The 21,323-nt window shown below is 55.5% G+C and overlaps 2 protein-coding genes across 9 annotated transcripts; both read left to right on the forward strand.

The window, feature by feature from the left end:
* Positions 1-1,133: 1,133 nt before the first annotated feature.
* On the forward strand, positions 1,134-16,352 carry FBF1 (Fas binding factor 1). 8 transcript variants are annotated; one of them, XM_083805497.1, is made up of 32 exons: positions 1,624-1,766; positions 2,327-2,438; positions 2,761-2,788; positions 3,472-3,513; positions 3,817-3,907; positions 4,019-4,123; positions 4,244-4,304; positions 4,806-4,856; positions 4,985-5,129; positions 5,701-5,781; positions 6,628-6,747; positions 7,610-7,763; positions 8,030-8,163; positions 8,636-8,738; positions 8,834-9,190; positions 9,822-9,905; positions 10,183-10,277; positions 10,465-10,523; positions 10,796-10,840; positions 10,929-11,063; positions 11,305-11,405; positions 11,857-12,063; positions 12,528-12,635; positions 12,792-12,931; positions 13,100-13,218; positions 13,330-13,452; positions 13,665-13,850; positions 14,617-14,793; positions 14,957-15,094; positions 15,195-15,327; positions 15,675-15,781; positions 16,148-16,352. In XM_083805497.1, exons 9-32 carry the CDS (start codon positions 4,988-4,990, stop codon positions 16,229-16,231), a joined length of 3,132 nt encoding a protein of 1,043 aa, XP_083661623.1. In that variant the 5' UTR covers positions 1,624-1,766; positions 2,327-2,438; positions 2,761-2,788; positions 3,472-3,513; positions 3,817-3,907; positions 4,019-4,123; positions 4,244-4,304; positions 4,806-4,856; positions 4,985-4,987; the 3' UTR covers positions 16,232-16,352. The 8 variants fall into 8 exon arrangements, with proteins under 8 accessions (XP_083661621.1, XP_083661623.1, XP_083661619.1 ...); XM_083805495.1 differs by lacking the exons at positions 1,624-1,766; positions 4,019-4,123 and adding an exon at positions 1,134-1,481; XM_083805493.1 differs by lacking the exon at positions 4,019-4,123.
* Positions 16,353-16,550: 198 nt separating this feature from the next.
* On the forward strand, positions 16,551-21,255 carry MRPL38 (mitochondrial ribosomal protein L38). The gene is made up of 9 exons (XM_083805566.1): positions 16,551-16,705; positions 17,018-17,197; positions 17,761-17,883; positions 17,959-18,167; positions 18,514-18,586; positions 19,214-19,259; positions 19,585-19,743; positions 20,143-20,279; positions 20,625-21,255. Exons 1-9 carry the CDS (start codon positions 16,648-16,650, stop codon positions 20,759-20,761), a joined length of 1,122 nt encoding a protein of 373 aa, XP_083661692.1. The 5' UTR covers positions 16,551-16,647; the 3' UTR covers positions 20,762-21,255.
* Positions 21,256-21,323: the final 68 nt, after the last annotated feature.

The raw sequence follows: 21,323 nt of genomic DNA on the forward strand, positions 1-21,323 counted from the left end.
ATCTCATTTAAAGTAACGAAGTAGAATGAAGTACTGAAAAGATGAGTTTTACAAAGAAATAATGTCTTGAACTTGCTGCTCTCAACCAGTTGCATAAAGAAATGTAAGGCTTCATTTTTCCTGCCATGTTTAGAATTTCTGCAAGAATTCACCTTAAGTCTGTTGGATTTTCTTACCTGTAGTCTGACCTTTCTGGCTTTGCAGAGTTCTAAGGCAGCTAGCAGCCCGGCAGCTGTTCCTGCCTCTGGTGCTGTGCACACTACAGAAAAAAAAATCTGGCAGAGATCAAAACTCTCATGACTTGGTTGTGACTGCTTATAAGCCAGCAAAAGCTGATCACTGCCAGTAGTGAAGATTTGTGTTCGGCAGCAGAAACTTCAATTCATAAAAGCCCTTCCTTTAAAATTGTTCCTCGTGTTTGGTTTGGTTTGGTTTTGCTTTTTGTTTTTTGAGTGGATAGTGATATAACAGCAAATGCTGTATTTGCTATTGGTGAATATATTGTATCCTTTCTGAGCTTGCTTTTTTTTGGTGTTATTACCTGAAGATCACAGCCTGGTATGACTTGCTGTCTCTTGGTCAGCAGACAGTATTTCAACTCAGTCAACTTGCCATGCATCCTGGTTAGGACTCCTCCATCTTTTAACAAAATATAATGGCACCATTTCCAAAAGTGCTGCTCACATTTAAGTGATTTCAGTGTCAAATGATAACACTTGTATACTATGTGGTTCCTCTTCAAGAGTGTTGAAACAAGCTGAGTATGGTTTTCAGTCTGATGTGAGTGGTATACTCCTAAAACTGCAGCATTGGGTGAAATCTTCAGAAGGAGCCTATGTATGCACACGGACTGGCACTACAGTTGGTGAAAATCGCTGGTGTATGGGTCCGCAGGATGTAAGATTTCAAGGGCATTTCCCCACGGCTTTTCTGGAAGTAACTTGAGTAGAAACTTAAAAAGGCTGGAGCAGCCTCAGGAGCAGGGCTGGCTTTGTCCTGGCCCTAGCTTTGGTAAGAGTGAGAAATTAACCTTTTTTAAAAACAAAACAAAAAAACTAAACTTCTACTGTTACCCATTAGTTGATTTTAGCAGTACCAGCACACCTTGCTGCGCTGACTGCTGGCGTTAGATCTGCTTCATCTTGCCTCTCGATGGTCACTACTTCTGCGTGGTCCCTACTTGTAGTTCAGCCAGCAAACTGTCCTAGGCTGCAAGGAGCAGCTTTAACAGAAAGAGCACTGCTAAAGGGGGGTATTCACAGCTTCTCCTTGAGGTTTGTGGATCCAGCCTGTATTTTTCCTCCTACTAAGCTTGAAGGCAGTGGCTGCCACGCTTACGTAGTGTGAGGTCTGTGCTCTTGAAATAACAACCTTAAACAGCGCTGCTTGAGGCGATTCCCCAGCTACCCGCCCCCTTACATCGGCCAGCTTGTAACTGGGGCTTTGAACCGGTTCCTGAGCGCCTTGAAGAGGGGCTTCAGGTAGGAGATTGTCCCTTTTATCAGCCAGGCACTGGAAGGACTGGAGCTGGGCTGCAGATTTGGACCCTCCCTGCCCCATCCCGCTGCCTCCCGCCGCTCCAAGAGGGGGAGAAAGACCCCGGGGGGGCCTTCAGCCGCCCGGCCCCGGCTGCTGGGAGCTGCTGGAGCTGCTGGGAGCTGTAGTTCGCTGCCTGAGCCCGGCGGAGACTGCGCTTCCCAGCGCCCCGTGAGGGGAAGGGCCGGGCCGGGGCCTGCGGCCTCCCCCGGCCTGAGGCGCCCGGCGCGGTGCGGGCCCGGGGAGCGGGGCGCTGGGGGTCGGGCGGGCAGCGGGTGGCCCGGCACCGGGGGGCATGGAGGTGTCTGGGGAGGGGGGGGGTTCCTGGTGTGAGACCTGCGGGCTCCCCTCGTCCCCCTCTGCTTTCAGCCCGGGTTAATTGGGGTTGGCTGCCCCTCCCGTTGGAGCCCCCCCAGTGCCCCTCGCCCAGAGGGGAGAGGGCTCCTGTCCTTCTGCCCTCGCCAGCCCCTGAGCCCCGGGGGTGGTCGCCTGGGTCGTGGATGGGGCAGGAGTCGCCCCCTGAGCTCCATGGATGGGCAGGCTCGCTCCGGTTATTTTGCGGAGCATCTCCGTGGTGTTGGTGGGACGTTCCCTGTGCAAATTGCTGCAGGAGCTCAAAACTGCCCAGTTTTTTCATTTTTTTATTAAACTCATATTAAGACTTGCTTTAAGTGGCTTAGAGAGGTCTGAGCAGCACAGAGGCAGTCTGGCAGGCTGTAGAAGGGAAGTCTGTTTAATAGAGGAACAGCTAGCTTTAAAAGCAAATCAATAAATCTTCCTCTTGCTGCAGGTAGGAGGTTGGTGCGGATGTGAGCAGTGGTGTTAGACCCCCTGCGAGGTGCAGCTTGGATGGACGTATAACCAGACCTGTCACAGCACGGGAAGGCAGAAATTCTGCGATGGTGAGTGTGATACGGCACAACGCAGGCCTGGGACATCCAAATTCGATGCTCTGGCACCTCTGTATGGAGGCAGAAGTGGTCCCAGGGGCTAGAGGCTTCTGCTCAGCTTGCGTGCTCGCTGGGCTCTCTCAGAAGTTGTAAATATCTGCAGTTCCTAGCATTTCATGTGCCATTTCCCAAATAGCATGGGCAGGAGGAGGGCTTCACTACTGCGTATGGGGTTCTCTGGAGCAACTTGCCTATGGCTGTAGTGGTTTTTTTGGGGAAAATCCAGGTCAGATCTGCTTTGTTTTGTAATGAGGGAATTTGTCTTTCTCTATAGGCTGCAAAGTCCAAGAAAAGTTTAAGAGGTACGTACGTGTTTGTGTTTTCCTTTCACTGTCCGTAGGTGCTTTGATCTGCTAAGAATACGTGGAACAGAGCAGATGGGGGGCACTAGGATCAGGCAGCAGTCGTGGCTACCAAAATAATTTTATGAGCCATGTCTGAAAGCTACTGCTCAGCGTATTATGCTCTTCCTGAACCAATAATGCTCACGTGCCTCTCAGGTTGATTGGATTTGCTTATTGTGATCCTAAATTCCCTTTCTTGGAGACTTCCCTAAATCCAGAGGAGAACAAAAGCATTTATTTTAGTTCTTCCCCCCAGCTGCTCCCCAAGTCCTTGTTTAGAAGCCTCTTGTAGGCCTGAATACTGCGGTGCTTTTGGGTTGCCCAGGGGCTCTTAGATGCTGTGGGGCTCACAGATTAAGTGCTGCTTGTGGCCAGTGACTATCTGAATGGAAAGCAGCTGGCGCACTCGATAAAGAAAAAAATAGCATTTTTGGTTAAGTGAAGCTAAATCATCTATGAAATATTGGACCAAGTCATGGTCCTGGCAATTCTCTCTAGGCTGGCAAGGAGGGCCTGATGATGCTTGAAATCAAGCCTGTTCTGGGGGATTTCAAAAGAGCAAGCCTATTGAAATAGGGAGTTTTTCTACACCTGCTTGGTGCGCCCACCTGCCTCAGCTCCTGTAATTTGTCTCGTTCTAGGCTCCATCGATGACGTGTTGGGTGACCTCCTGGGATACGATGGTAAAGTGCACCTTTTCTGCAGCTGGAAGGGCAGCATCCTCATACTGTTCCTTCCTGGGAGCAGGAGGTGCTGGTGCAAGAGCCATTGCTCTCCAAGGGAGCTCCAGTTGTGAGGGGGGATGAAGCAGGGAGCAGAGCTGAGTGCAGCTTCCCAGAGGCCATTGAGTAGGGTTGGACATCAGCTTGGGGGGGGCAGAGTGAAGCATATCCACTTCAAAGCCTCTTTGGCCCATTAGGGAACAGCAAATTCCCTTTTGGAGTGCCTGTGTCTGTCACCCTAATCTCTCCCTGTCTTATTTTCAGACGAAGCCCCTGTTAAATCTACTAGACCTTCCCAGCCGGCCGTTGTCAGCAGTGGGAGAGCCCGGGGCACCAGCTTGCAGGCCAGCAAGAAGTAAGTACCTTTCAAACACAGCCTCTCCCGTTCGGAGAGCTCTCTGCGCTCCCCACGTCCTTCTGACCTGCCCCGTCCTTGTCTCCTTCACCTCACTCCCTGCCCTAGTAGCGATTACGTGGGAAGGAGTTACCTGTGATGGCTTTGAGAGCTGGGAACCCAGAGCCTGAAGTTTTCCAGCAAGAGCTGAGTGCCCCCAAGGCCTGTACATCTTCTGTAAATCTCCATTACTTGCTTAAATGTAGCAGTCCCAGCACTATTTCTTTATTCCTAGTGCTGTTTTTAGCCTTTTTCCCCAGCTCCCATGTGCTGCTAACCCCTAGGCTTGTGTCACAGGTCCTTTCCGGAGGATGATTTCTTCAGCAAACTCCCTGCAGAGGATGTGGAATCTGCAGAGGTGAGCCCAAAACTTTGAGAGAGAGAATGGGTATCCTGAGGGCTGGAGGTGAGCTGGGCCAAGTTTACCCCTAGCATTGCCCCGTCCAAGTCAGCAGTGGGATATCAGGGAGGAACCGTGAAGTTCGGCTGAAGAGGTGACCCGTCTGCGGGGTGGGGAAGATGGGACAGGGGTGTGGGTGGAAAATGGGAGGAGGGCTTCCAGGTGCCTTGGACGAGGTGGACCCTAACCCAAAGCAACGTTCCTGACACTTCTCCCAGGGACAGCAGGATGTGAGCAAAGGATTCAAGGCACAGGGGACTTCCAATAAGGAATGCAACAGAAGGAATTAAGCATGTGTTCTCATAAAGTGAGGAGAACCAGGGCTCTGAGTGTTGGAGCAATTTACCCTGGTCCTCTGGTAGATGCAGATGATGGGGGTCCTGAACACCAGGCTGCTGTTTCTGGGGTGATGAGTTTCTGAAGCCTGTCTGTCTGATCTCTCCCCTCTCTGGCATGCAGGGATCCAGTGTCTCTGATGCAGACCCACAAGCTGTGCTGCAAACCCTGAAGGTAAGTGCACAAGTACCCATCATCTCAGCCCCAGCACCAGCCACCCTGCCCGTTTCCCTGAGGAACGGTCCTTGTGATGGCCTGGCGATCACTCACCCTGCTCCCATCCTCGTCCTGTTGCTTTCCAGGACATGGATGACATGGAAGCTGATCTCCTGGGAATATCAAAACCCAGTTCTGGGCCTGGGAAGGCAGCCACAAAAGGCCCTGGGAAATGTGACTCCTCTGAAGGAGCAGTAAAAACTTCAGGGAAGGTGCCAGCTCCTGAGAAAGGTAAAAAGGAAGCTCTGCTCTTCTTTTCACAGCCTGATTGCAAACAAGCATGGGGTATTTAGATGCTAGATAGCGAATAAAAAGTGTATTTGTTCCCCACATTCTTTTCCTCTGGTCCCTTTTGGGGACTGTCACAGACAGAGCATTACTCTGGCTGTGCGTTATCCCTTGGGAGATCCCTGTCCCAGCCTCTTGTTGCTGTGATAACATCAGTAGTGACAAGAGCCATGCTGCAGCTGCCTGCCAAATGCCATTTAGTGGCTCCCTGGTGCCTTGCAAAGTGTTTCTAGTGGGATCTGCTTGATCGGCCTGGAAGGAGAGCCAGAGGGGTTGCATTTAAGATACAGTGGTCCCCAAACTGTCCTCCTCCTGAGGCACTTTTCTTCTTTTCTGCAAGGAGGCTCCTCTAGAGATGTTCCCACCCCATAGGGTCACAGGGGCACTGTCTGTCACAACATGTGCTTTTAGGGGGCTGCTAAAGAAAAAAGAAAAGTGACCTTCACCTGGGATAGGGTAGGGGCACCTGTGTCTGCAGTGCCCTGTCTGAGCGAGCTGTGGTCTCTCTTTCTAGGAGAGTCTGAACCTGTGCCAGAAAAGAAGCCACTCTCATCCCCACCTGCTTCCCGACCGTATAAGAAATTTAACTTTGAAGGTAGGATCTCGCTTCACTTCAGCTCATAGATGCCTGGCGGCAACTGAGAACTCTGTCCTTGCCCTTTGCCCATAGCTGGCCTCTGCTGTAAACTGGAGGCTTGGCTGGTTAATGAGATACAGAGCCCTTCACTCCTATGGTTCTGGTGCAGATCTAATCCCACAAAGGTGAACAGAGGAAAAAAAAAATACAGCGCCGGTCTCTGCTGCTGGAGTTCCCATATGTAAGGTGGGAACGGGAGAGCTTTTAGGCCTTCTCCAGGACTGGAACGTGATTCCTGAGGGCATCTCTTTGCAATTGTGTTTTCCTGTGTGCTTTGTTTTTCAATGTCTGTCTGTTACACTCAGACACCTTTGTATCAGAGAGGGATCCCATCCAACTTCCGAAAGGGGAGGCTGGAGAAGAGGTTTCCTCGTACAGATGAGATCTGATTGTCCAAGTCAGATCTTGGTTAAAGCACAGTTAAAATCACTAAGCCCAGTGGGCTTTAGGTGAAGCTGGCGAGAGGGCTTTCTTCTCCCTTTTTTCTTTGTCTGAACAATGGCCAAGTGTTAAAGCACCCACATCTTGGGTTATTTTCTTCTAGGAGAAGGAAAACGCGGAAAAAATGAACAGAAATATAGTCACTGAATGTTTAAAATTCAGGGATACTGTAGGGTATCCTTGCAGAATCTGCAGTTGTGGCTTTGGGCAAAACTGGTCTCCTGTCTCATGTGCTCCTGGTGGGGGTAGTGCATGGCTTAGTACAGAATTGTTCTTCTGAATAGGGTTGGGTTTGTTGTTTTTTGTTTGTTTCATTGTTGCTGATATTATTCTCCTTTCCTGACCCTATGGGGTAATTCCCAGATTTAGACGATCCTTTAGCTGGGCTTTTATCTGATGAGGAGCAGGATGCTCCCAAGAAACCAGCTCCAAGAGGCTGTGAAAGTGTCCCTGAGAAAAAAACAGAACCGAGCAAAGACAAAGGTAAGTAGGCATGCTCAACACATCCTTTTTGTATTCAAATCAGCAACCTGGACTGGTTTGTGTGAGGTCCAAACTGATGAAATTGAAAGCCACCTAGCCCCATCTGGTGTTAACCAGCACGGTCAGTTATAGAGCAGCTTTGTGGCGGGGTGAACTGTAGTACGGCTCACTGAGGGCCTGATATTTCCAGTGTGCCGTAGGTTACAGCACTGACCTTTCCTTTCTGGGAACGGAGGTTCAGATCTTACACGTGACCTTGTTCAACCTGTTTCGTGCCTTGCCAAATGAGAACAAGTTTACTGGGGCAGAGTAGAGCTGGCTGTGAGCATTTCCAGCCCAAGCCAAAGCCTGTTCAGGGCACCTCTGGGTTGGATCCAGGCGTTCAGTGGCTGTGTTTAGGCACCATCCCTCTTGTTCCTGCAGTAGGGATGTTAATGGATCTGATAGCCCCCTAGAATCCCCCTGCACCCCAATAAATCTGCTCTGCTGCAGAGAGGGACACAAACAGCCCCTGGTGGGTTAGGGCAAGGTCTAGGGCGCACTCGTGGAGTAAGGACTCATTTGTGGGGAGGCACAATTATCTGATTAGAAACTTGCAAAGCTAAAAATCTGGTGTTAGCCAGAAACCCCATGTTCACAAAACCCAGCGTTGTCCCATCAATAGATGTGTGGCCACAGACCAGGAAGGAGTGCATTGCCACTTCGTCATTCACTGTGGGCTTTGGTCGCAGAGAAGCACTATTTAAAAGTGACTTAGAGAAAAGAGTAGACAGGGCTGCTTTGATTTCCTGTATTTTCTGTGTTTTTTGTTTTTTTTTTAAACCCTGATCAAACTTCCTTCTGTCTGTGATCCCACCCCCAGAGCCACCCCCACCCCAGACACCCCTTCACGCGGCAGCCCCAGTCCGGAGGAGGGAGGAGCTCACATTTGAAGATGATGGTGATGACCTGATGGATGCACTGGGATTTGGTAACAGCCCAAAAGGAGACCAGAAGCAGGGAAAGAAGGCAGAAGAGTAAGGTGACATTCGTGGGCAATGAAAACGCAGTGGGAGTAAAGCTGGGGACGGCTTGGATGTGAGATGGTGCCTCCACACTCAGTGGCAGCTGCTGAAAAGCGGGTGGGGGTTGCTGGAGAACTTCAAAGCTTCTGTCCTTGGGTCCCAGAAAGGAGCAGGAGCAACCTCATTTCAGAGAAAAGTCAGAACGCCCTGGCAAGGCCGTGTGTTCTGGGACGGCCCTGCCTCTTGAAGAAACCCATCTGCTGCTCTGTCCTTAACAGGGAGGAGGTGCGTCCAGCCCGCTCCAAGCTGGATGAGTTACTGGGAAGAGGCTCCGTCGCCAAAATCCTGGAGCGGCCGGGCACGGGAGAGTGCAAGGAGTTCAAACTGGATAAGAAATACCAAAAGCAGCCAGGTGAGCACAGCCAGGGATGCTGGGATGGTCCAGAGAGGTGACGGTGTTGGCTCAGGATAGCGAGATGGATTTCTAACGCCCTTGCAGGACAAATACCCTTTTTGTAGTGGTGAGTAGGGTTGCTAATGAGCTTTCTGTCAGCCCCACGGGGAAGGTGGCCAATGCAAAATGTTTATGTGGCCTGGAAGCAGACTGAGGGCGTTTGCACAGTTGCTGCAGCTCAGGTAATGATTGGTAATCTACCGAGTAACTCAGGCACGTTTGGACGTGGGCTGATTCCTAATAAAGATCCTTTTCCCAGCCGCAGTGGGAAGCGTGTTGCTCGTAGGTTTCTGGGGAGGATGTTTCCAGCAGTGTTTTCCCAGCGGCTGCGATCCCAGTGGGAATTGCAGGGGAGGAGGAGGAGGAGGGCCGGTGTCTTTGCAGCTGGCTGCTCCTCTGGGCACTGACTCAAGGCTGCTTGTCTGAACAGAGAAGGAAGAGGGCTGGGACGAGGAGGAATTTGTCTTTGGAGCCTACCAGCCCACGGTGGCCTCCACGCCCGAGGGCCGGCCGTCAAGGAGGCAGTCTGTGAGGTATTGTGCTCCGTGTGCTTCTGTAGCTCCAACTACCAGCTACGCTGGCAGGGTACCCTTGCAGGCAGGCATGCAACTCCCTCTCCTTGTGGCAGGTTTTCATCTGAGAACGTCAGCGAACCAAAACTGGACTCACGCTCCAAACCTCCTCCTGCAGCCAGCCAGAGCCCCGTGCGGGCCAGCAGGGCTGGGGGTGACTGGCTGGGCCTGAAGGATGAGGACTTTGTGGATTCGGAGCCACCATCTCCAGCTAAGGCCAGTCCTGTGGTGAGCCCCCGCCAGCTCGCGGCCACGGAGGGAGAAGCCCCTAAATCCACCCATGTGGAAGAGGAGAACTGGCTGAGTGCTGCTTTGTCTCGCAAGAAAGCCCAAGCGCAGGCAAAGGCCCAGGAGAGAAGTGCTGTGCCCTTGGAGACCCCGAGCAAAAAAACAGACCCCCACCCTCCCTCCAGGTAAGGGCACGATCAGCGTCTCCTGTTTGTTCCATGCGTAGCTGCTCCAGCAGGACCTCAGAAAGCCTTGGCTTGGATTTAAGGAATTAATTTTAAGTGCTTTCTCGTCTCACGTTGGGGTAATAATGCAGGACCTTCTCCCGCTGATCCAGCCCACTGCCTGTCCCACCTCTGGGCCCTTCTTCTTCCAGTTGCAGCCAAGATTTCACACGCTGCCCTGGGTCCTTTGGAGCTGTCCTGGATCAGCACATCCCCAGGGCCCACCCTGTGCTCCTCGTTCCTGCCCGGACATCCCCTTCATTCCTCCTAGTTCCAGGCAAACCACGTCTTCCAGTTTGGGTTTTGCACAGACTTAGACTTGTGCCATTCAAGTGGGGACTCCAAGGCAGTGTGCAGACAAACAGATGTGTTTCGGGCAGGGATGTGCAGCCCAGGGGAAGTGGTTGGATGCGGTGAGGAGGAACACAGATGATAGAGGTTTTGGGGTGTCTTTGCTCCACTTGCCACCAAAAGGCTGAATCCTGCCACAGCAGGGTGGGACGGAGGCTTTCACCGGTGAGGCACTGGGGAAAAGGATCTGGGTTTTCATCATCTCCTCAGTTCTGCCACATATGATGCTTTTTGCTTGCAGCCAGCCAACCACCAACGCAGGAGCACCACCACCACCGCAGGCAGCTGCCCTGCAGGACAAGGCAGCGAGCGCAGACAGCTCTGGGTAAGGCTTCCTTCGTGTTTCAGGCATCCTGGGAGAGGGGTCCTGCAGAAAGCAGCTAAGTGAGAGGGGGGAGAGGGGAGAGCCAGTGGCCAGCAGTGGTCAGTTTGGTCCGAGACCCCGTAACGGGGAGGGAAGGCAGCTCTGAAGGACCTTTGGCTAGTTATTTGCTCAAAGTGGAACAGCCAAGCTTTAAACTTTAAAAAAATAACACCCAAGCGCCTCTTCCCTGAGCTGTGACATTGCTGTGCATCGTTCACACGTGTCTGTGCCCACGCAGGCACCCGGTCCCCTGGCTCAGCACTGCGACACAAGCTTCAGCTCACCCGTCGGAGCCTGCAAAGGGAGATCCCCCAAGAGATGCCAGCGCCAACGGTGCGTTTCACGTGGTGGGTCAGTTTGGGCAGGAGCGTGATCCAATTTGGGCAGCCCAGCTGTCCCCATGGTCAGCTGCTGGAGCAGAGCAGGACCCTTCTCTGCCCGAGAGACTTGGACCCTCGTCCTTCTGGAAGGGGATGGTTTCCATTGCCGTGTCCAAAAGATGAATTTGTTATACTTTCAGGCCCTGCAGCAGCATCCCCAGCAAAGCAGGAGGTGCTGGGCCCTGCCCCACTTGCTCAGGTAGGTCTGCTGGGACCGTATCTAGAGGCGCAGGATCAGGGCAGTGCTCATGGGTCAGCCCTGCGGACTCACCAGCACCCAAACACTGCCCCCAGCAAAGAAGAGCCTGGCGGGCTTGTGTTTGGGTAGGGGCTGCTAAGCGTTACCTGGGGAGAGGAGACCCAGGTCAGCGGCAGTGTTGGGCTGGAGAAGGGTAGGAAAGAGATCACTGGGGATGGATTCTTCCCAGAGTCAGCATTTACCTCCCTGAGAGCATCCGTGTGTCTCTGCAGGTTACCACCCCCAGGGCACCCCTTCAGGCTGCCCCGCAGCTGCAGGTGAGGCCATGTTCCCTTGGGAACTGATGGCCACGCTGCAAAGCTGCTGATCCTGAAGGGTCTTGGTCTTCTCTCTCCGTCTCCACAGGCTGAGTCCCCAGCCCAGGGCTCGCTGCACGAGAGGAGGCTGGGGGCTCCCTCAGCGCAGGTCTATCAGGATGTGACGGGCTGTCAGGCGACACTGCTCAGCACCCAGGCCCGTGTGGTGGAGCTGGAGAGTCAGGTGAGCCCCATTGCCTCACCTGGGGGGGCACAAATAAAAAAAAAAAAAAAAAAGTGGTCCTTGGGGGAGCACAAATAACCCAGTGGGAGGAAAGGAGCCATATCTGCTCCAAACGGCATCAGGATGGCAGGGGAGAGAGTAGAAACCTCCCAGTCTGGGAATGCCTGCCGCTGCCAGGTGGTGTTTTGGGAACTCCATACCCAGGGCAGCACCAGGACCTTCTCCCCTGGGTGCCCCCCAGGTCCGGATACTGGAGCTGGAGCGGACGCAGCACAAGCTGTTGCTGGAGAGTCTCAAGCAGCGGCACCAGGAGGACCTGGATCTCCTTGAGAGAGCACACAGGTACCGGGCTCTTGCCCACAGCTGTCCCCTCTGTTGTAACCTTGCCTGTAGTCCTGTCCTCCTTCCCTGGTGTGGGAGGGCTGGGCTGCTTCCCAAATCTGTCCCTGAGGTGAGCAAGCAAAAAGCCACATCAGTTTTGGCCGGGTGGGGACCCACAGGTGGGCCAAGGTGAGGGTCTGCTCTCAGCAGCCCTGTCCCGTGGGTGATAGGAGGAGGGGGCAGTCCCATTGCCAGCATGTCCCCAACCAGGGCACCTCACGGGGTGGGAGTGGGAGGGTCGAGGGCTCAGACCAGAGCAAGCGAAGTGCCCCGTGCCTCAGTTTCCCTGCTCACACAGTGACACCAATCTGCTCGCTAAATCCCCATGTGCACTTTGGGTGGAGGGCACCAGGTAACGCCGTGAAAGCAGCATTTCTTCCTCACCGTGACCCCCTTGTGGGTCTCCGGGCAGGAGCCAGATGAAGGTGGTGGAGGAGACTTACGGGCAGCGAGAGGAGAGGCTGCGGCGGGAGAAGGAGCAGCTGGCGGCCCAGCTGCTGTCGCAGAGCCAGGACGCAGAGCGGGCCCGGGCAGAGCTGGTGGCACAGCACCAGCAGCGTGTGGCCACGCTGGAGCAGCAGAGCGCCCGGGAGCTGGAGCGGCTGCGAGAGCTGCAGAGGTGAGCATGGCACACACACGGTGCTAGTCTAATCTTCCCCTGTCTAGGGAATGGTTTGGGGACACAGCGAAAGGAAAAAACAGGCTCCAGGAGCACTGGGTTGGGGGCAGCTTGGTGGCCTTTGGAATGGGATTTGCTTCACAGATGGGCAGAGGGAGATCTGGCAGGAGGTATCATTTCGGAGTGAATGCATTGTATTTTGAAAGAAGGAGATCCAAGCATTTTATCTCCCCCAAATACCTTTTATTCAGGTCCCTAAGTCACTGTTGTCTACATAGTTTATGAGAGAGAACAGTTTTCAGCAAAGTGACCCACGACCCCCAGATGTAGTCCATCCCAGATGTGAATGCTGTCAGTGGGATGCCCCAGCTCAGCCCCATAATGAAGTCTTTGCCACGGTGCCCGTCACAGGGAGCGCCAGTTTGCAGCAGCCCCTCATGGGCTCCTTCCTCCGTGCCCTGCAGGTCGTCTGTTCAGGAGATGCGCAAAGACCACGAAGAGCAGCTCCAGCGGCTGAAGCGGCTCAAAGACCAGGAGATCGATGCGGTGACCAGCGCCACTTCGCACACCAGGTACCGATGACCGCTGTCACATCCCCACGCTGAGCCCTGGCCACTTTGTTCCCTGCCCTACAGGAAACCAGCCTTGGGCCAGAAACCACCCACAAATGCCCTTCTCCACCGCAGTGCGATGAAGCATGTCCCTCCCACAAGTGCTCCTCTCCGCAGGTCTCTGAATGGTGTCATTGAGCAGATGGAGAAGTTCTCCAGCGACCTGCATAACCTCTCGCACAAGGTGGAGGCCACGCACCACACCACCTCCCAGGAGCTGGCCATGGGGGCCCGGCAGCGGGACGAGCAGCTCAGGGGTACGTCTGCCCTTCTCCTGGGCTGAAATGGCTGCGGGGTCCCTGCACCCAGAAAATGGGGAGTGTTGTCCTGACGCAGCCAGAGGGCGGGAGCCCAGGCTGGAAAAACTCTGCCTGCCTTGGTTGTCGGACACCTCAGCTCACAGCGCTGCTGCTGCCTCTCCCCAGTGCTCCAGGACAGGCTGTCACAGCAGCAGAGGGACATGGAGGAGGAGCGGAGCCGACTCCAGGAGGTGATCGCCAAAATGGAGGCCAGGCTGAGCGAGCAGACTCGGCTGCTGGAGCAGGTGAGTGCATGTCGTGCCCTCTGGGCATGGGGAGGATGATTACTCTGCCGTTGGAGATCCTTGGTCTGGAGCCTGTGAATGGCATCTGTCTCTCCTGTGTGCCTGGACCAGGAGCGATGGAGGGCGACAGCAGAGCAATCCAAGGTGGAATCGCTGCAGCACTCACTGGAGGAGCAGCGGCGAGTGATGACCCAGCAGCTCTCCATGGAGCGAGCAGAGCTGGAGAGGGCGAAGGTGAGACGGGGCAGACATCTCCGGGTGCTTTTCACATCTCACCAGTCTGCTTGGGGCTGCACCGTGGTGTGTGGTGGATGAAAGAGACGGGTGCTTGGCTGATGTTACATGGAGATGTTACACGGGGTTTAGTGACAGGGATGGGTTAAAGGAGAAAATCCTGTGGCTGGGGGACTTAGTGCCGTCTCTCTCCCTCTTCCGATGCTCTCCAGAGCGCTTTGCTGGAGGAGCAGAAGTCGGTGATGCAGAAGTGCTCAGAGGAGCGCCGGAAGCTGGCAGTGGAGTGGGCCGAATTCCACACCCAGCAGCAGCTGAGCAAGGAGCGGATGGAGCGCGATATAGACCGAGCCCTGCAGATGGACTCCCAGAGAGAGGGCACCATCATCAGCCTGGCCAAGGTACGGCCCCAGAGCCCCTTCCCGCGGCACCCAGCGCTGCCTGGCAGGCAGCTCGGCTCCCCCACAGGGTCATGGGGAGAGGTTCACAGCTGGGTTCAGGTGTTTAGGATGGAGGCATCCCACTGGGTCTGGTGGTGAGAATCGGGCTCTTCCAGGGGCAGCTCTTACCAGCTGGTTGTAGGTGTTGATGTAGGTTGACATCTTGACATCAGTCCCGTCTGCCTCTCCCCTTTGCCTGGGAGGAGTTGGGGCAGCCAGGCCAGGCTCAGCCTCCTCCGCTGTAAGATCCACGTCGGGTGAGAGGAAGCAGCCGTGATGGGTTAAGCCAAGCCTCACCACGCCATGCGGATGTGTCCAGAGCCAGTTCTGCTCCCTCCCGGGGCTGTTCAGAGGGGATATCGCACGGTGTGTCACAGCTGCGTTTCTCAGGGCTACCACTGTGGTAATAAATAACTATTTAGCTGGTTATTTCCACTGCTGACAAACTGACACACCTTGAGCATGTTTTAGGGTGTGCGATGTGCTGAGGGGAGGGGCGCCTTCCCTTCCAGAGAAGGTGTGTGTGTGCGTGTACACAGTCCCAGCCCTGCCAGTCCTTGGTCCCAAAGCGGAGGTGGATGAGGGTGCTGCTTGGCGTTGCTCTGCAACCCAGGCCTGGTGCCCACAAGTTGCTCAGCAGGAGCAGACCTCCTATCACTTGGAAAGATAGGAGACAGTGTCCAGGACAGGTCTGGTAACAAATTGTTTGCCCCCATACCCATCCCAGGAGCAGGCAGAGCTGAAGATATGGGGCCGTGAGCTGAAGGCCAAGGAGGAGCAGCTGGCGAGGGACAGGGAGCTGCTGGACGAGGCCTGGCACGAGCTGAGGCTGGAGAAGGAGAAGGTGAAAGGGGCTGCGCTGCGCATCCGGCAGCGGGAGGAGGAGATCAAAAGCGTAAACAAGGTCAGTGGAGCACCCGAGCTGCGTTTCGCAGCTGCACACGGGCTGGCAACAAAGCCGGGGTATCACACCCCTCCTGAGGTCGTGCATCCTAGTCCTGTCCTGGGAGGGGAATGAGGGAACGCACAAAGCAAGGAGCCCTGTCTCCATCCTCTGTGCCTTGCAGCTCTCATCCCAGAAGTACGAGGAAGGGGAGCAAGCCCTGCGGGAGGCGTGCAGGCTGGAGTCCGAGCACCAGACCCGGCTGCAGGTCATGCAGCAGCATCTGGAGCAGCTGAAGCAGCAGGAACAGCGTCTGCACCAGGTAACCCCCCCTCACCTTCCCTTCTTGGACTGGGGCTGCCATACCGAGGGCCTGAACCTTTGCCGCCAACCTCTCTCCTTCTCTCCTGGGGCTGGGGCAGGAGCGGCTGAGCATGGCTCACCAGAGGAGGCAGCTTGAGCAGCTGCGCGAGGAGCTGCCCACCAACCCCACGCTGCTGCTGCCCACAGACCAGGACCTCGGTGCCCCCACCAAGGGCCTCTCCGGCATGCTGAGTAAGGGTGATGGGGGGGGCAGCTGCGCTTTTATTTCACATCTTGGGAGTCTTGGGGTACTCTTGGGGGCTGTTTCAGCTCCCCTGTACACAAACATCAGATCTGAGTTGGTGCTGGCCCCATATCCTCTTAAGGATCTCAGTTGAGCTCTGTGAGCCAGGGCAATGCCAAGAGGGAGCAGAAGGGGTCGGGAAGGAAGAGGCAGGTGGGCTAAAACCCATTTGTGCTCAGAGACTGAGGATGACTCCGTTATGGGGACTTTAAGGCAGCAAAGAAGGGATGCTTCGTTTCCTCCATCTGCCTTCCTCTAACGGCGGCAGGGCTGCACCCTCGGGCTCTCGTTGCAGGCTTTCCACCTCCTGCTAGGGCATTCCGCAGGCCCAGGAGTGCAGGCACGGCCGGCCCCGCAGAGCTCTACGCCAAACTGCTGCTGCTGAAGCACAGGGCCCAGCAGGTGAGGGGGCTGGAAGGGGCTTCAGGCCAGCAGGCGGGGAGCAGGGCTGGGTGAAGCCACAGGACGGGTGCCTGCTAAAAGTGCCTCTGGGCTGGGCTGGGCGGGCTTGTAGAAGCCGTGGGCACCCAGAGGAGCGATCCCAGAAGCAGACAAGTGGATCCTTGCTTCTTGTCTCGGGTTCCTCCATAGCCCCCGTGGCTCGGTGGCGTTGCCATTCTTCGCCCTACCCCTGCCTGCTCTCTTGCACTCTGGTTTCGTGATGTCCTCCTCCCCTCCTGCCAGCCCCCTGCTGCCCTGCCAGCTCCTGTGCCAGGCAGGGACGGCTCCTTGGGGTCCGCTCGCTGAGCCTTGCCCCTCTCTTCTCAGGACCGCGATTTCCTGGAGGACGAGCGGTTCTTCCTGGAGACCCTGACGAAAGCATCCTACAACACGTCGCCTCTGTCAGCCTGAGGAGCTGGCTGTGTCCCCTGAGCAGACTGCTGGGCCGGGCAAACGGGGGACGAGAGAACAAACAATAAATAACGCCACTTTGAAGGCATAACGCTGACTTTTAATTAAAAAATGTTTCTGAGCAGAGCCTTAAGTCCTTTCCCACAGCAGGTCAGGCCTCGGTCCCTCAGGGTTTTTTTCTTTTTTGGCCTCGTGGCTAACGTGAGGGGAAGGAGGGGGGTGGTCCCTGGGGCTTGGGGCTGGACCCCGGGGGGACCCCAGCGCTGAGGGGAGGGGAGAAAGTTCGAGGCAGGCGCCGCGCGGGGCAGCCCCGTTGCTATGGCAACGGGCGGGGGGGGCCTTGCGCGGCGGGCCCCGCGCGGCGCAGCCGTGGTTGCCGTGGCAACGGGGCCCTTCCCCTGAGGGCGGCGCGCATCATGGCGGCGCCCCTGCTGAGCGCGGCCCTGAGGGGAGCCCGGGCCTTCGGCACCGCCGGTGAGACGGGCACGGGCACGGGGCTGGGGGCGGCCTCGGGGCACGGTGTCCCCGGGGGGGACCGCGGGCAGGCCCGGGGGGGCGGGTCCGGGAGGCCGGGGGGGGGGGGGGGGCAACATGCGGCCTGCTGTGGCCCCGGGGCCTCCGTGCGGCCCCTCGCCCCTCCTCGGGCTCTGTTCCTAAGGCTCTGTTCCTAAGGCTCTGTTCCTAAGGCTCTGTTCCTAAGGCTCTGTTCCTAAAGCTCTGTTCCTAAAGCTCTGTTCCTAAAGCTCTGTTCCTAAAGCTCTGTTCCTAAAGCTTTTCCTTCTTCAGCTGCTCTCTGCAGGTGGGCGGCCCCGCTGGGCCCGATGCCGAACGAGCAGATCGATGTCGGCAACTTGGAGGCGCTGGAGAAGTACCGCAGCTTCACTCGGTACTTCAGGCAGGCGGAGAAGGAGGGCAGGAAGGCCCGGTGGTGGAAGACCTACCGGCAGTACGCCAGCCCCGAGCCAGGTACTCGCGGGAAGGGCTCCAGTGAAGGTGAAAGTCAGGGGCACTGTCTGTTTTTGGGGCCGTGGTGGGTTGGCCCCAAAAGCAGGTCTGTGAAGATGTGATGAAATGTCTTGGTATGAGGTCGGCCTTTTTGCAGAGCACGGATATTTTCAGGGAGGTAGGTAACCGTTTCCTAGAAGGAGAGAGGCTGGACAGGACCTGCTGAAACACATGGAATGGAGGAGGGAAGGGACTTCTTGAAAGCCCAGTAGTATCCAAGAAAGCAAACCAAAAAACAGCCCTTTAAGCCACGTGCAGCAAGTAATGTAGTTGGGGTGGGCTGCTGAGGACCCCAGACCTGCTCACCAGCTGGCAAACTCCAGGATCTGGGCATGCAAGGAGCTGGGCAGGAGGAGAAAGCAGAAGTGTGGAGGTGCAGAGGGAGGACAGAGGTGGTGGAATCAAGCGACTGACAGCTGCAGTTTTGTGCCTCTTTCTTCCACTTTCTGAGCATATTGCAGGGTGCTTTTGGGGGCGGGTATTCGGATTTTTCACACACGTGATCTTTTCACCCCTCTTTAAAGAGCCAAAGACTGACATCGGCCTGCCACATGGGAAGCTGTTGAAGGAACGTAAGGAAAGAAAAAAGATCCTGAAGCAGAACCACCAAAACGCCGAGATGGAAAGAGCAGCACGGCTCCGGACTGGTCTGTGCCCCGCTGCTCCCCGACCCAGCTTCTCCCTCTCCCAGCAGCTCCTGCAGCGTTTCTCTCTCTCCACAGTACTCATCCCCCTCGACGAGGTCAGAGCGGAGTGGGAGAAGACCAGCGGCCCGTTCCACAGGCAGCGCCTGGCAGAATATTATGGGATATTCCGCGACTTGTTCCAGAAGGGCACCTTCACCCCCTGGGTTAGCCTGAGAGTGGAGTACAGCCAGGAAGATGAGCACCTCGTGCCGGTGTACTACGGGAACATGGTGACTCCGACAGAGGTGTGCGAGGGGTGTGGGAACAACCCTGGCCCCGTGGGAAGCCTGTTTCTTTCTGTCAGGTGCTTCTGATTGGCACCGTCCTTTCTGGAAGGGTTCTTTTATGAGGCTATTTCTTCTGGGGTGAAGGAAATAAGGTTTTTGGATGGGATAAAGACAGAGGCGTGCAATGAGATCGTTGTCTATCGACAGGCTGATGGCTCTTAACACTCGTGGGGCTCTCCAGGTGGAGCTGGGTTACTCTGGCATGACCGTGCCCATGACAAATTCACATTCTTTGGGTTAGAAATCGTGACCTGATCTTAATGGAACCTGTTCTCCAAATGATTTCCATTGTCTGTATGTTTAGGCTTCCAGTCCCCCTGAAGTGTCATACGAGGCAGATAAAGGCTCCCTCTGGACTTTGTTGCTCACAAATCCAGGTGAGTTCAAGGTTCTTAAAAAGGTGTTTAAATTGGGTTGTAGCACTCTGCTTTTGTTTAGCTCCTGTTTCTTCTGGCTGCGCGGTCAGAGATGATGTGACAGCTGCTAAGCAGGGGCTGTCCCCTAAGCTCCAGGTGCAGAAAACCACTTCAAAGACTGGAAAGGAATTAGAATTTCCTTGCTTTGAGGGACTACACGCTCAGAGAAACCACAGGAGTTCTGTTTTCTGAGTGTTTCTGTGCCCTTCTGTCACTTGTGAGACAATAAACGGACGTTTGCAGGGCACTGAGTGTTACCTCAATGGGTTGCCTGCACAGGAGGGTTTGTAGCCTCCCCACGCCTAGCAGCTGAGAGATGGGACAGTGATGCAGCAGGGCTTAGGTCATGGTATGGAGCAGGCAGTTCCCTGACTCCAGTCATTTGTTTACCCCCAAACTCTCCTCTTCCTTGGCAGTCTGTCCAGGGAGGTAGGTTAGCTGGCGCTGGGAAGCCAGGGCACGGTGAAGTGAAGCAACTGACCCAACGCCACCTGAGAGGTCCTTTTCGTGAGGATCCGGGCGTTGTCACTTTGGGGTTGATGCAGACGTGGAGTTGTCACTAAGGTGTCTTCGTGTGTGTGTTTGCAGATGGACATTTAAGAGAGACTGACGCGGAGTACCTCCACTGGCTGGTGTGAGTATTGGCATCAGAGCTGCTTCTTGCAGCTTGGCGTCGTGTTTTTGTGGTCCTTGACTTTCCCTGATGCTCCTGCCATTAGCTTCTTTAACCCGCTGTTCTGGGTCCTGCTGAAAATGCAGTAGTTCCAGACGTTACTGCTGTTTGGCGTTCAAATCGCAGGACGTGATTTTTTTTCCAGTGAAATCAGCCTGAGCTATCTATTCACTTGTCAGTCACATCAGTGCGTGGCTCGGGGTGACCTGTAATCCGGGATGAAACTGCTGGTCGTAAAGGAGGAGAACGAATGGGTATTTAATGAATTAAATTTGTTTGTGTCCAGGACAAACATCCCAGGCAACGACATCAAGGCAGGCAAGGAGATCTGCCACTACTTGCCCCCCTTCCCCGCCATGGGAACTGGCTACCATCGCTTCGTCTTCCTCCTCTTCAAGCAAGAACGCCCCATAGATTTCAGCGAGGACGTTCGGCCGACGCCGTGGTAATTCAGGCTTCCGCTGGGCAGTTTCACTCTTCCTTTGGCTGAGCTGTTATCGCTTGGTATGACCACGTGCTTAGTGCTGCTGTAGCAGAGCAATTCCTCCCAGCCCCTGGGGTTGTTCTGAGCTGCTTTGACCTCGTGTGCCACCTGAAGCCCCAACCCCAGCCCTGCAAGCACCGCGGGGTCCCGTTGCTTTAAACCAGGCTGTTAAGAAAGCAGCTCGCCCTGCCTAGGGCGGAGGTTTGTGCAGAGCTGGAGAAGCTCGGAGGTTTTCCTTTGGTGACTGCCTTTTGCACGTTTATTGTATAGACTCTGGGATGATGTAGGGAAGTTGTGAGCTGTCAGGGTGCTGCAGGAAGCATGCTTCACCTCAGCTCTCGTGCTCGTGTCTCGTTCCAGCCACAGCCTCAAGATGCGCACCTTTAGCACGTTTGACTTCTACAGGAAGCACGAGGACAGCATGACCCCAGCGGGGCTGGCGTTCTTCCAGTGTCAGTGGGACAGCTCCGTTACTTGGGTCTTCCATCAGCTTCTCAGTAAGAGATGCAGCGGGGGGGAGCGCTGCACGGGGCCGGTCAGGGGCTGGGGTGTGCCCCCGCGCGTGTCGCACACCATCGGTGGATGAGCTCTCGCTGTAAGCTCTCGCTTGGTTCTGGCTGTCAGAGCTCTGTTACCCGGTATTACTGAGCCATCTTCCTCCAGACTGACAGTAGGCTGAGGGAACAACCTCTGAAAGGCCATTTTGAAGGAGCATTTTAAAATAACGTCAAGAGAGCCTTCACTGGGGCTTGCTTGAGCAGCCCTGGTCTCGTATCTCACGGGGAGGGCGTGGGGTTTGAGGCTGAGCCGTCTCACTGACGGTCTGCGTGGTCCCTTTGCAGATATGAGAGAGCCCGTGTTCGAATTCGTGCGGCCGCCCGTTTACCATCCTCCGCAGGTCAAGTTCCCGCGCCACCAGCCTCTGAGGTACCTGGACAGGTACCGGGACACCGAGGAGCCCACCTACGGCATTTACTAGCCACCTCGTCGCCCCGGTGCCCGCTGCAAGCAGGCCCGGCAGGTGGGGCTGCTGCCTTCACACAGCTCCGTGGGCCGGAGAAGTCTGCGCCTCTAGAGGGAGACAACAAAATCCCGGTCCCTCGGCTCCGAGTTCCTCTTTGCCGGCAGCGCTGGGAAGCGTGCAGCTGAGGGCAACGGGCAGTCGGTGCTGGCAGCCGCATGGGAAAAAGGCTATTTAAGAGCACGATGAAAATAAATCCGGGCTGCAGTCTTGCTACTGGTTCTGTAGCGGGGCTGATGAGGAGCAGAGGCAGAACAGAGTCTCCCAGAAGTGTCCCGCCTGGCTTCTCTGGAAGGATCACGGTTCTCCTTTTGCCTGTTTATGAAAAATAAGGTTAAACCAACCTGCATCTCCTTCCCTTATCGGTGCTGCGGTTCAGGACTGTGCCAGCTTTCATTTCAGCAGTCCTGTGGAAGAGACGAGTCTGATTAAACGCGCCCTGAGCAATGGTGGTGGCGCTGTCCTGTCTTTACTGGGAAGAGCTCGGTGTGCCAGCCAGCCGCTGCGGAGCTGGGGAGCT

Source organism: Anser anser, assembly GCF_964211835.1.
Source record: "Anser anser genome assembly, chromosome: 19".
Lineage (NCBI taxonomy): Eukaryota > Metazoa > Chordata > Aves > Anseriformes > Anatidae > Anser > Anser anser.